The sequence below is a fragment of the Pristiophorus japonicus genome, unplaced genomic scaffold (assembly GCF_044704955.1).
Source record: "Pristiophorus japonicus isolate sPriJap1 unplaced genomic scaffold, sPriJap1.hap1 HAP1_SCAFFOLD_3159, whole genome shotgun sequence".
Lineage (NCBI taxonomy): Eukaryota > Metazoa > Chordata > Chondrichthyes > Pristiophoridae > Pristiophorus > Pristiophorus japonicus.
In genome coordinates this window covers 3625-16708 of record NW_027252954.1, presented here as the reverse complement: position 1 = coordinate 16708, position 13084 = coordinate 3625, and the positions used below count along the sequence as shown (strand labels likewise).

The 13084-nt window shown below is 60.2% G+C and overlaps 1 protein-coding gene and 1 non-coding gene across 2 annotated transcripts; both read left to right on the top strand.

Annotated features, from left to right (window-relative positions):
- Positions 1 to 231: 231 nt before the first annotated feature.
- Positions 232 to 10810, top strand: kansl2 (KAT8 regulatory NSL complex subunit 2; the record flags this gene model as incomplete). The annotated part of the gene is made up of 3 exons (XM_070872439.1): positions 232 to 398; positions 1480 to 1582; positions 10557 to 10810. Coding segments are annotated over 3 exons (524 nt in total), but the record flags the coding sequence as incomplete, so codon positions are not given.
- Positions 10811 to 12704: 1894 nt separating this feature from the next.
- LOC139249514 (small nucleolar RNA SNORA2/SNORA34 family) lies at positions 12705 to 12845 on the top strand. Its single transcript, XR_011591193.1, has one exon. It is a non-coding gene; the product is annotated as a small nucleolar RNA SNORA2/SNORA34 family (small nucleolar RNA).
- Positions 12846 to 13084: the final 239 nt, after the last annotated feature.

Genomic DNA, 13084 nt, shown 5'->3' with positions numbered 1-13084 from the left:
CCTGTCCCCCTCTCTCTCTCCCCCTGTCCCCCTCTCTCTCTCCCCCTGCCCACCTCTCTCTCTCCCCCTGCCCCCCTCTCTCTCTCCCCCGTCCCCCTCTCTCTCTCCCCCTGCCCCCCCTCTCTCTCTCCCCCTGCCCCCCGCTCTCTCTCCCCCTGCCCCCCCCCTCTCTCTCTCACCCTGTCCATCTCTCTCTCGTTCTCTCTCTCGCACCTTCCCACCCCGGTTTAGGGAGCAGTTTACTGACCGGGCCGGAGGCCACCTCTTCCAAAGAGCGGGTGGACCTGCGGAAGCTGAAGGCATTGCGGCGTTACCGGAAGCGGTACGGTGTAGAGGCGCTCCTGCATCGTCAGCTGAAGGAGCGGCGGGTGCTGGCGACTGAGGGGTCCGCGCAGCAGGTAACGAGGGGGGGGGGTGATAAGTGACGGGGTGGGCACAGGTAACGGTGTATGTGTGTGGTCCCTCAGGTTAGAGCAATTAACCACAACATTAGGTGCAGGAGTAGGCCATTCGTCCCCTCGATCTTTGCTGATCTTCGACCTCAACTCCACTTTCCTGCCCTATTCTTAGAGTCCAAAAATATATTGATCTCACCCTCCGACTGTGCAGCACTCCCTCAGTACCGCCCCTCCGTCAGTGCGGCACTCCCTCAGTACTGCCCCTCCGACAGTGCGGCACTCCCTCAGTACCGCCCCTCCGACAGCGCGCCGCTCCCTCAGTACTGCCCCTCCGACAGTGCGGCGCTCCCTCAGTACCGCCCCTCCGACAGTGCGACGCTCCCTCAGTACTGCCCCTCCGACAGTGAGGCACTCCCTCAGTACTGCCCCTCCGACAGTGCGGCACTCCCTCAGTACTGCCCCTCCGACAGTGCGGCACTCCCTCAGTACTGCCCCTCCGACAGTGCGGCGCTCCCTCAGTACTGCCCCTCCGACAGTGAGGCACTCCCTCAGTACTGCCCCTCCGACAGTGCGGCACTCCCTCAGTACTGCCCCTCCGACAGTGCGGCACTCCCTCAGTACTGCCCCTCCGACAGTGCGGCGCTCCCTCAGTACTGTCCCTCCGACAGTGCGGCACTCCCTCAGTACTGTCCCTCCGACAGTGCGGCACTCCCTCAGTACTGCCCCTCCGACAGTGCGGCACTCCCTCAGGACTGCCCCTCCGACAGTGCGGCACTCCCTCAGCACTGCCCCTCCGACAGTGCGGCACTCCCTCAGCACTGCCCCTCCGACAGTGCGGCACTCCCTCAGCACTGCCCCTCCGACAGTGCGGCACTCCCTCAGTACTGCCCCTCCGACAGTGCGGATTCTTGGGCTGAAATGTGGAGTGGAACACTAACGGTGCCTGCGCGCGTGTGCTCAGTACAAGCCGGGCAGCCGTTGACGGTAATCGATCATTCCCACGGGCACCGTTACCTCTCTGGGAGGTGCTCCAGTCTAACACGGCACAGTTAATTGATGGACGGTTTTCCCCTCTCGACAGGCACTCTTGGCCTCTGCCCGTGCTGCCCAGAGATGCACCGTGGTTACCGAGGGGGCTCGCTGCTCCGGTGTCTCCCTCCCGATGAGCCGACACTGCCTTTCCCGTATCCTTTCTTTTTCCACGGGTCGGAGTGTGGTGGATCTGCTCTTCAGTCCGTGCAGATATCTTTTGGTAATCCTGACTGAGGCAGTCTCTGTCTGCAGCACAAGTGGGCGGGCAGGTGAAGCATCGTCGCTTTAGTGAGACGGTGGTGGGGGTTCGTTCCAGTGTTTGTGAACCTGTACCCCAGTCCAGTCCCTCCCTCTGTGTACCTGTACCCCCCTCTGTGTACCTGTACCCCAGTCCAGTCCCTCCCTCTGTGTACCTGTACCCCAGTCCTGTCCCTCTGTGTACCTGTACCCCAGTCCTGTCCCTCCCTCTGTGTACCTGTTCCCCAGTCCTGTCCCTCTGTGTACCTGTACCCCAGTCCAGTCCCTCCCTCTGTGTACCTGTACCCCAGTCCTGTCCCTCTGTGTACCTGTACCCCAGTCCTGTCCCTCCCTCTGTGTACTTGTAACCCAGTCCTGCCCCTCTGTGTACCTGTACCCCAGTCCTGTCCCTCCCTCTGTGTACCTGTACCCCAGTCCTGTCCCTCCCTCTGTGTACCTGTACCCCCCTCTGTGTACCTGTACCCCAGTCCTGTCCCTCCCTCTGTGTACCTGTACCCCAGTCCTGTCCCTCCCTCTGTGTACCTGTACCCCAATCCTGTCCCTCCCTCTGTGTACCTGTACCCCAGTCCTGTCCCTCCCTCTGTGTACCTGTACCCCAGTCCTGTCCCTCCCTCTGTGTACCTGTACCCCAATCCTGTCCCTCCCTCTGTGTACCTGTACCCCAGTCCTGTCCCTCCCTCTGTGTACCTGTACCCCAGTCCTGTCCCTCCCTCTGTGTACCTGTACCCCAGTCCTGTCCCTCCCTCTGTGTACCTGTACCCCAGTCCTGTCCCTCCCTCTGTGTACCTGTACCCCAGTCCTGTCCCTCTGTGTACCTGTACCCCAGTCCAGTCCCTCCCTCTGTGTACCTGTACCCCCCTCTGTGTACCTGTACCCCAGTCCTGTCCCTCCCTCTGTGTACCTGTACCCCAGTCCTGTCCCTCCCTCTGTACCTGTACCCCAATCCTGTCCCTCCCTCTGTGTACCTGTACCCCAGTCCTGTCCCTCCCTCTGTGTACCTGTACCCCAGTCCTGTCCCTCCCTCTGTGTACCTGTACCCCAGTCCTGTCCCTCCCTCTGTGTACCTGTACCCCAGTCCTGTCCCTCCCTCTGTGTACCTGTACCCCAGTCCTGTCCCTCTGTGTACCTGTAACCCAGTCCTGCCCCTCTGTGTACCTGTACCCCAGTCCTGTCCCTCTGTGTACCTGTACCCCAGTCCTGTCCCTCCCTCTGTGTACCTGTTCCCCAGTCCTGTCCCTCTGTGTACCTGTACCCCAGTCCTGTCCCTCCCTCTGTGTACTTGTAACCCAGTCCTGCCCCTCTGTGTACCTGTACCCCAGTCCTGTCCCTCTGTGTACCTGTACCCCAGTCCTGTCCCTCCCTCTGTGTACCTGTTCCCCAGTCCTGTCCCTCTGTGTACCTGTACCCCAATACAGTCCCTCCCTCTGTGTACTTGTTCCCCAGTCCTGTCCCTCTGTGTACCTGTACCCCAGTCCTGTCCCTCTGTGTACCTGTACCCCAGTCCAGTCCCTCCCTCTGTGTACCTGTTCCCCAGTCCTGTCCCTCTGTGTACCTGTGCCCCATTCCTGTCCCTCCCTCTGTGTACCTGTACCCCAGTCCTGTCCCTCTGTGTACCTGTACCCCAGTCCTGTCCCTCCCTCTGTGTACCTGTACCCCAGTCCTGTCCCTCTGTGTACCTGTACCCCAGTCCTGTCCCTCTGTGTACCTGTACCCCAGTCCTGTCCCTCCCTCTGTGTACCTGTTCCCCAGTCCTGTCCCTCTGTGTACCTGTACCCCAATACAGTCCCTCCCTCTGTGTACCTGTGCCCCATTCCTGTCCCTCCCTCTTTGTACCTGTACCCCAGTCCAGTCCCTCCCTCTGTGTACCTGTTCCCCAGTCCTGTCCCTCTGTGTACCTGTGCCCCATTCCTGTCCCTCCCTCTGTGTACCTGTACCCCAGTCCTGTCCCTCTGTGTACCTGTACCCCAGTCCTGTCCCTCCCTCTGTGTACCTGTACCCCAGTCCTGTCCCTCTGTGTACCTGTACCCCAGTCCTGTCCCTCTGTGTACCTGTACCCCAGTCCTGTCCCTCCCTCTGTGTACCTGTTCCCCAGTCCTGTCCCTCTGTGTACCTGTACCCCAATACAGTCCCTCCCTCTGTGTACCTGTGCCCCATTCCTGTCCCTCCCTCTTTGTACCTGTACCCCAGTCCTGTCCCTCCCTCTGTGTACTTGTAACCCAGTCCTGCCCCTCTGTGTACCTGTACCCCAGTCCTGTCCCTCTGTGTACCTGTACCCCAGTCCTGTCCCTCTGTGTATCTGTACCCCAGTCCTGTCCCTCCCTCTGTGTACCTGTTCCCCAGTCCTGTCCCTCTGTGTACTTGTACCCCAGTCCTGTCCCTCTGTGTACCTGTACCCCAGTCCTGTCCCTCCCTCTGTGTACCTGTGCCCCATTCCTGTCCCTCCCTCTGTGTACCTGTACCCCAGTCCTGTCCCTCTGTGTACCTGTACCCCAGTCCTGTCCCTCCCTCTGTGTACCTGTACCCCAGTCCTGTCCCTCTGTGTACCTGTACCCCAGTCCCTCCCTCTGTGTACCTGTACCCCAGTCCTGTCCCTCTGTGTACCTGTACCCCAGTCCTGTCCCTCTGTGTACCTGTACCCCGGTCCTGTCCCTCTGTGCACCTGTACCCCAGTCCTGTCCCTCTGTGTACCTGTACCCCAGTCCTGTCCCTCCCTCTGTGTACCTGTGCCCCAGTCCTGCCCCTCTGTACCTGTACCCCAGTCCCTCCCTCTGTGTACCTGTACCCCAGTCCTGTCCCTCTGTGTACCTGTGCCCCAGTCCTGTCCCTCTGTGTACCTGTGCCCCAGTCCTGTCCCTCTGTGTACCTGTACCCCAGTTCTGTCCCTCTGTGTACCTGTACCCCAGTCCTGTCCCTCCCTCTGTGTACCTGTACCCCAGTCCTGTCCCTCTGTGTACCTGTACCCCAGTCCTGTCCCTCCCTCTGTGTACCTGTACCCCAGTCCTGTCCCTCCCTCTGTGTACCTGTACCCCAGTCCCTCCCTCTGTGTACCTGTACCCCAGTCCTGTCCCTCTGTGTACCTGTACCCCAGTCCCTCCCTCTGTGTACCTGTACCCCAGTCCTATCCCTCCCTCTGTGTACCTGTGCCCTATTCCTGTCCCTCCCTCTGTGTACCTGTACCCCAGTCCTGTCCCTCTGTGTACCTGTGCCCCAGTCCTGTCCCTCTGTGTACCTGTACCCCAGTCCTGTCCCTCCCTCTGTGTACCTGTACCCCAGTCCTGTCGCTCTGTGTACCTGTACCCCAGTCCTGTCCCTCCCTCTGTGTACCTGTACCCCAGTCCTGTCCCTCCCTCTGTGTACCTGTACCCCAGTCCTGTTCCTCCCTCTGTGTACCTGTACCCCAGTCCTGTCCCTCTGTGTACCTGTACCCCAGTCCTGTCCCTCTGTGTACCTGTATCCCAGTCCTGTCCCTCGCTCTGTGTACCTGTACCCCAGTCCTGTCCCTCGCTCTGTGTACCTGTGCCCCAGTCCTGTCCCTCCCTCTGTGTACCTGTGCCCCAGTCCTGTCCTGTCCCTCTGGTTCCTGTGCCCCAGTCCTGTCCTGTCCCTCTGTGTACCTGTGCCCCAGTCCTGTCCCTCTGTGTACCTGTGCCCCAGTCCTGTCCCTCTGTGTACCTGTGCCCCAGTCCTGTCCCTCTGTGTACCTGTACCCCAGTCCTGTCCCTCCCTCTGTGTACGTGTACCCCAGTCCTGTCCCTCCCTCTGTGTACCTGTGCCCCAGTCCTGTCCCTCCCTCTGTGTACCTGTGCCCCAGTCCTGTCCCTCTGTGTACCTGTACCCCAATCCTGTCCCTCTGTGTACCTGTAACCCAGTCCTGTCCCTCCCTCTGTGTACCTGTACCCCAGTATTGTCCCTCCCTCTGTGTACCTGCACCCCAGTCTTGTCCCTCCCTCTGTGTACCTGTACCCCAGTCCTGTCCCTCCCTCTGTGTACCTGTACCCCAGTCCTGTCCCTCCCTCTGTGTACCTGTACCCCAGTATTGTCCCTCCCTCTGTGTACCTGTACCCCAGTCTTGTCCCTCCCTCTGTGTACCTGTACCCCAGTCCTGTCCCTCCCTCTGTGTACCTGTGCCCCAATCCTGTCCCTCTGTGTACCTGTACCCCAATCCTGTCCCTCCCTCTGTGTACCTGTGCCCCAATCCTGTCCCTCTGTGTACCTGTAACCCAGTCCTGTCCCTCCCTCTGTGTACCTGTGCCCCAATCCTGTCCCTCTGTGTACCTGTAACCCAGTCCTGTCCCTCCCTCTGTGTACCTGTACCCCAGTCCTGTCCCTCCCTCTGTGTACCTGTGCCCCAGTCCTGTCCCACCCTCTGTGTACCTGTGCCCCAGTCCTGTCTCTCTGTGTACCTGTACCCCAGTCCTGTCCCTCCCTCTGGGTACCTGTACTCCAGTCCTGTCCCTCCCTCTGTACCTGTACCCCAGTCCTGTCCCTCCCTCTGTGTACCTGTACCCCAGTCCTGTCCCTCCCTCTGTGTACCTGTGCCCCAGTCCTGTCCCTCCCTCTGTGTACCTGTACCCCAGTCCTGTCCCTCCCTCTGTGTACCTGTACCCCAGTCCTGTCCCTCTGTGTACCTGTACCCCAGTCCTGTCCCTCCCTCTGTGTACCTGTACTCCAGTCCTGTCCCTCCCTCTGTGTACCTGTACCCCAGTCCTGTCCCTCCCTCTGTACCTGTACCCCAGTCCTGTCCCTCCCTCTGGGTACCTGTACCCCAGTCCTGTCCCTCTGTGTACCTGTACCCCAGTCCAGTCCCTCCCTCTGTGTACCTGTACCCCCCTCTGTGTACCTGTACCCCAGTCCTGTCCCTCCCTCTGTGTACCTGTACCCCAGTCCTGTCCCTCCCTCTGTACCTGTACCCCAATCCTGTCCCTCCCTCTGTGTACCTGTACCCCAGTCCTGTCCCTCTCTCTGTGTACCTGTACCCCAGTCCTGTCCCTCCCTCTGTGTACCTGTACCCCAGTCCTGTCCCTCCCTCTGTGTACCTGTACCCCAGTCCTGTCCCTCCCTCTGTGTACCTGTACCCCAGTCCTGTCCCTCTGTGTACCTGTAACCCAGTCCTGCCCCTCTGTGTACCTGTACCCCAGTCCTGTCCCTCTGTGTACCTGTACCCCAGTCCTGTCCCTCCCTCTGTGTACCTGTTCCCCAGTCCTGTCCCTCTGTGTACCTGTACCCCAGTCCTGTCCCTCCCTCTGTGTACTTGTAACCCAGTCCTGCCCCTCTGTGTACCTGTTCCCCAGTCCTGTCCCTCTGTGTACCTGTACCCCAATCCAGTCCCTCCCTCTGTGTACCTGTTCCCCAGTCCTGTCCCTCTGTGTACCTGTACCCCAGTCCTGTCCCTCTGTGTACCTGTACCCCAGTCCAGTCCCTCCCTCTGTGTACCTGTTCCCCAGTCCTGTCCCTCTGTGTACCTGTGCCCCATTCCTGTCCCTCCCTCTGTGTACCTGTACCCCAGTCCTGTCCCTCTGTGTACCTGTACCCCAGTCCTGTCCCTCCCTCTGTGTACCTGTACCCCAGTCCTGTCCCTCTGTGTACCTGTACCCCAGTCCTGTCCCTCCCTCTGTGTACCTGTGCCCCATTCCTGTCCCTCCCTCTTTGTACCTGTACCCCAGTCCTGTCCCTCCCTCTGTGTACTTGTAACCCAGTCCTGCCCCTCTGTGTACCTGTACCCCAGTCCTGTCCCTCTGTGTACCTGTACCCCAGTCCAGTCCCTCCCTCTGTGTACCTGTTCCCCAGTCCTGTCCCTCTGTGTACCTGTGCCCCATTCCTGTCCCTCCCTCTGTGTACTTGTAACCCAGTCCTGCCCCTCTGTGTACCTGTACCCCAGTCCTGTCCCTCTGTGTACCTGTACCCCAGTCCTGTCCCTCTGTGTATCTGTACCCCAGTCCTGTCCCTCCCTCTGTGTACCTGTTCCCCAGTCCTGTCCCTCTGTGTACTTGTACCCCAGTCCTGTCCCTCTGTGTACCTGTACCCCAGTCCTGTCCCTCCCTCTGTGTACCTGTGCCCCATTCCTGTCCCTCCCTCTGTGTACCTGTACCCCAGTCCTGTCCCTCTGTGTACCTGTACCCCAGTCCTGTCCCTCCCTCTGTGTACCTGTACCCCAGTCCTGTCCCTCTGTGTACCTGTACCCCAGTCCCTCCCTCTGTGTACCTGTACCCCAGTCCTGTCCCTCTGTGTACCTGTACCCCAGTCCTGTCCCTCTGTGTACCTGTACCCCGGTCCTGTCCCTCTGTGCACCTGTACCCCAGTCCTGTCCCTCTGTGTACCTGTACCCCAGTCCTGTCCCTCCCTCTGTGTACCTGTGCCCCAGTCCTGCCCCTCTGTGTACCTGTACCCCAGTCCCTCCCTCTGTGTACCTGTACCCCAGTCCTGTCCCTCTGTGTACCTGTGCCCCAGTCCTGTCCCTCTGTGTACCTGTGCCCCAGTCCTGTCCCTCTGTGTACCTGTACCCCAGTTCTGTCCCTCTGTGTACCTGTACCCCAGTCCTGTCCCTCCCTCTGTGTACCTGTACCCCAGTCCTGTCCCTCTGTGTACCTGTACCCCAGTCCTGTCCCTCCCTCTGTGTACCTGTACCCCAGTCCTGTCCCTCCCTCTGTGTACCTGTACCCCAGTCCCTCCCTCTGTGTACCTGTACCCCAGTCCTGTCCCTCTGTGTACCTGTACCCCAGTCCCTCCCTCTGTGTACCTGTACCCCAGTCCTATCCCTCCCTCTGTGTACCTGTGCCCTATTCCTGTCCCTCCCTCTGTGTACCTGTACCCCAGTCCTGTCCCTCTGTGTACCTGTGCCCCAGTCCTGTCCCTCTGTGTACCTGTACCCCAGTCCTGTCCCTCCCTCTGTGTACCTGTACCCCAGTCCTGTCGCTCTGTGTACCTGTACCCCAGTCCTGTCCCTCCCTCTGTGTACCTGTACCCCAGTCCTGTCCCTCCCTCTGTGTACCTGTACCCCAGTCCTGTTCCTCCCTCTGTGTACCTGTACCCCAGTCCTGTCCCTCTGTGTACCTGTACCCCAGTCCTGTCCCTCTGTGTACCTGTATCCCAGTCCTGTCCCTCGCTCTGTGTACCTGTACCCCAGTCCTGTCCCTCGCTCTGTGTACCTGTGCCCCAGTCCTGTCCCTCCCTCTGTGTACCTGTGCCCCAGTCCTGTCCTGTCCCTCTGGTTCCTGTGCCCCAGTCCTGTCCTGTCCCTCTGTGTACCTGTGCCCCAGTCCTGTCCCTCTGTGTACCTGTGCCCCAGTCCTGTCCCTCTGTGTACCTGTGCCCCAGTCCTGTCCCTCGCTCTGTGTACCTGTGCCCCAGTCCTGTCCCTCCCTCTGTGTACCTGTGCCCCAGTCCTGTCCTGTCCCTCTGGTTCCTGTGCCCCAGTCCTGTCCTGTCCCTCTGTGTACCTGTGCCCCAGTCCTGTCCCTCTGTGTACCTGTGCCCCAGTCCTGTCCCTCTGTGTACCTGTGCCCCAGTCCTGTCCCTCTGTGTACCTGTACCCCAGTCCTGTCCCTCCCTCTGTGTACCTGTACCCCAGTCCTGTCCCTCCCTCTGTGTACCTGTGCCCCAGTCCTGTCCCTCCCTCTGTGTACCTGTGCCCCAGTCCTGTCCCTCTGTGTACCTGTACCCCAATCCTGTCCCTCTGTGTACCTGTAACCCAGTCCTGTCCCTCCCTCTGTGTACCTGTACCCCAGTATTGTCCCTCCCTCTGTGTACCTGCACCCCAGTCTTGTCCCTCCCTCTGTGTACCTGTACCCCAGTCCTGTCCCTCCCTCTGTGTACCTGTACCCCAGTCCTGTCCCTCCCTCTGTGTACCTGTACCCCAGTATTGTCCCTCCCTCTGTGTACCTGTACCCCAGTCTTGTCCCTCCCTCTGTGTACCTGTACCCCAGTCCTGTCCCTCCCTCTGTGTACCTGTGCCCCAATCCTGTCCCTCTGTGTACCTGTACCCCAATCCTGTCCCTCCCTCTGTGTACCTGTACCCCAGTCCTGTCCCTCCCTCTGTGTACCTGTGCCCCAATCCTGTCCCTCTGTGTACCTGTAACCCAGTCCTGTCCCTCCCTCTGTGTACCTGTGCCCCAATCCTGTCCCTCTGTGTACCTGTAACCCAGTCCTGTCCCTCCCTCTGTGTACCTGTACCCCAGTCCTGTCCCTCCCTCTGTGTACCTGTGCCCCAGTCCTGTCCCTCCCTCTGTGTACCTGTGCCCCAGTCCTGTCTCTCTGTGTACCTGTACCCCAGTCCTGTCCCTCCCTCTGGGTACCTGTACTCCAGTCCTGTCCCTCCCTCTGTGTACCTGTACCCCAGTCCTGTCCCTCCCTCTGTGTACCTGTACCCCAGTCCTGTCCCTCTGTGTACCTGTACCCCAGTCCTGTCCCTCCCTCTGGGTACCTGTACTCCAGTCCTGTCCCTCCCTCTGTGTACCTGTACCCCAGTCCTGTCCCTCCCTCTGTACCTGTACCCCAGTCCTGTCCCTCCCTCTGTGTACCTGTACCCCAGTCCTGTCCCTCCCTCTGTGTACCTGTGCCCCAGTCCTGTCCCTCCCTCTGTGTACCTGTACCCCAGTCCTGTCCCTCCCTCTGTGTACCTGTACCCCAGTCCTGTCCCTCCCTCTGTGTACCTGTACTCCAGTCCTGTCCCTCCCTCTGTGTACCTGTACCCCAGTCCTGTCCCTCCCTCTGTACCTGTACCCCAGTCCTGTCCCTCCCTCTGGGTACCTGTATCCCAGTCCTGCCCCCCCCTGTCTGTGGATGAAGCCTTGCAAACCTGTCTGGAATGCTGTCGGAGTTGTCCGCGGGTTCGTGGATAAGGGCGCCTGTTCTCCTTGACGCCTCTTGCAGACATCTGCCAGGACCCGGGCCAGGTGATGTTCAAGGCCTGTGGCGGGGTGAAGGAAGTGCCCTGCACCAAGCCGGTGTCGGTCAGCCTGTCCGAGGAGCCCTGCTGCCCCCTCCACCTCCAGGTGCCCCCGCAGACCTACCGGCCGGAGAGGACCTACTCCGCTTCCGAGCAGCTGGATAGCGGCCCCGCTGACCTCTACCTGAGCGCTGCTGACCTGCAGCCCACCGAGATCCTGCCCCTGGAGTTCAGCGACGTGAGTGGGGCACGATTCTCTCTCTCTTTCTGTTTCTTCCTCGGTCTGGGCCGCGAGGGGAGGGTGGAGAGGCAGGGGGTGGCGGCGGCGATGTCTTTCTGTGTGCTGCTAAATGCTGTTCGAGTAAATATTTGTGGGCGGGTGTTGCAAGCTCCCCTCGCTCAATGGCCCTAGGACGTCCCCGCTCCCATTCCCCATCTTGTGTGGCTGAGTTGGGTTATTTGTTCCGAGAGAAAGAGAGAGAGGAGGTGTCGCTCCCGATCGCTTCCCGCCGGGATAGTGTGAGCACATCGGGGCGAGAGCGGGGAAATCCAAGACGCCTTCCACGGTTGAATAGCCTGCTTTCCGGCCTATTGCCCCACCCCCTCAGCGCGGGAGACACGTGTGGGGGTCTTGCCTGGCGATGGGGCTTGCCGCTTGGCGGACCGGAGCGCCTTCGTCACGCACGTCGCTGCCTCCCAGATCCAAGGGCTCCCGCGGCTGGGGAAGGAATTTGCAGGGCCCTGTGGGGTGGGGGTGGGGGGATCGATGGTGTGGTGTGAGACCGATCGGCCGGCTCTTTCGGCAAGAGCCGGCACGGTCCGAGTGGCGGCTGCCTCCCGCGCGGTACGGTTCCGCGATCCGTTAATGGTTCAGCTCATTGCCGAGCGGACCACTGGCCTGTGCAGCCGCTGACGCAAGCTGGCTAAACACACAAGGGACAGGAATAGAAGGACACGCTGACCGAGGGGTGGGAGAAGGCTCGCGGGGAGGGGGGCATAAACCCGAGGGGCCCAATGGCCTGTTTCTGTGCCGTGTATATACCTCTTCACCGAGGCGTACGAAAGCATGGGGTGGACACTAAACAGCCGTAAGACAAAGGTCCTCCACCAAGCTTATCCCGTCACACAGCACTGCCCCCCAGTCATTAAGATCCACGGCACGGCCCTGGACAACGTGGACCATTTCCCATACCTCGGGAGCCTCCTATCAACAAGGGCAGACATTGGCGACGAGATCCAACACCGCCTCCAGTGCGCCAGTGCAGCCTTCGGCCGCCTGAGGAAAAGAGTGTTTGAAGACCAGGCCCTCAAATCCACCACCAAGCTCAGGGCTGTAGTGATACCCGCCCTCCTGTATGGCTCAGAGACACGGACCATGTACAGTAGACACCTCAAGTCGCTGGAGAAATACCACCAACGATGTCTCAGCAAGATCCTGCAAATCCCCTGGGAGGACAGACGCACCAACGTTAGCGTCCTCGACCAGGCCAACATCCCCAGCATCGAAGCACTGACCACACTCAACCAGCTCCGCTGGGCAGGGCCACATTGTCCGCATGGTTCAGGGCCACATTGTCCGCATGGTTCCCCCAGACACGAGACTCCCCAAAGCAAGTGCTCTACTCGGAACTCCTTCACGGCAAACGAGCCAAAGGTGGGCAGAGGAAACGTTACAAGGGACCACCCTCAAAGCCTCCCTGATAAAGTGCAACATCCCCACCGACACCTGGGAGTCCCTGGGCCCAAAGACCAGTCCGCCCTAAGTGGAGGAAGTGCATCCGGGAGGGCGCTGAGCACCTCGAGTCTCGTCGCCGAGAGTGTGCAGAAACCAAGCGCAGGCAGCGGAAGGAGCGTGTGGCAAACCAGTCCCACCCTCCCCTTCCCTCAACGTCTATCTGTCCCACCTGTGACAGGGACTGTGGCTCCCCGTATTGGACTGTTCAGCCACCTAAGGACTCGTGTTTAGAGTTGAAGCAAGTCTTCCTCGATTGCGAGGGACTGCCGATGATGATACCGTGTAGCGTTAGGCGTCTTTCTCCTCGTAACCTAACCGAGTGTCCTCTCCCGCTTGCGGAGTTTTCTGCAGACGCTCGGGTTGGCGGGTTGAGCCGCTGTCTAGACGTTGGGCGCGGTGGGCCCTGAATCAAGACCGGCGGCTTGCTGTAGCCAGCAGGTTTCAAACAGGAGCCAAAAGCAAAACCACTTTCTCTGGTCTGTTGGCTTTCATCCTAACTCCGGCCGTGAGTCTGCCAATTCATCTGAAAGGGACACGCCTGTTCTGTTATCCCGGGGGGTAACAGTAAATGTACAGGGGGATTCGCTGGTTTCGAAGGGTATGGATCACGCCGCAAGGAATTACATCGAATATACAGCGAAGAAACAGGCCATTCGGTCAAGTAGTCTTCACTGGGGTGTATACTCTGCACGCGTTTCCTCCCAATCCGTCCTGGGACCATCGGCTATCTACAGGGTCAGCCGTGGCTCAGTGGGCAGCGCACACGTCTCTGAGTCA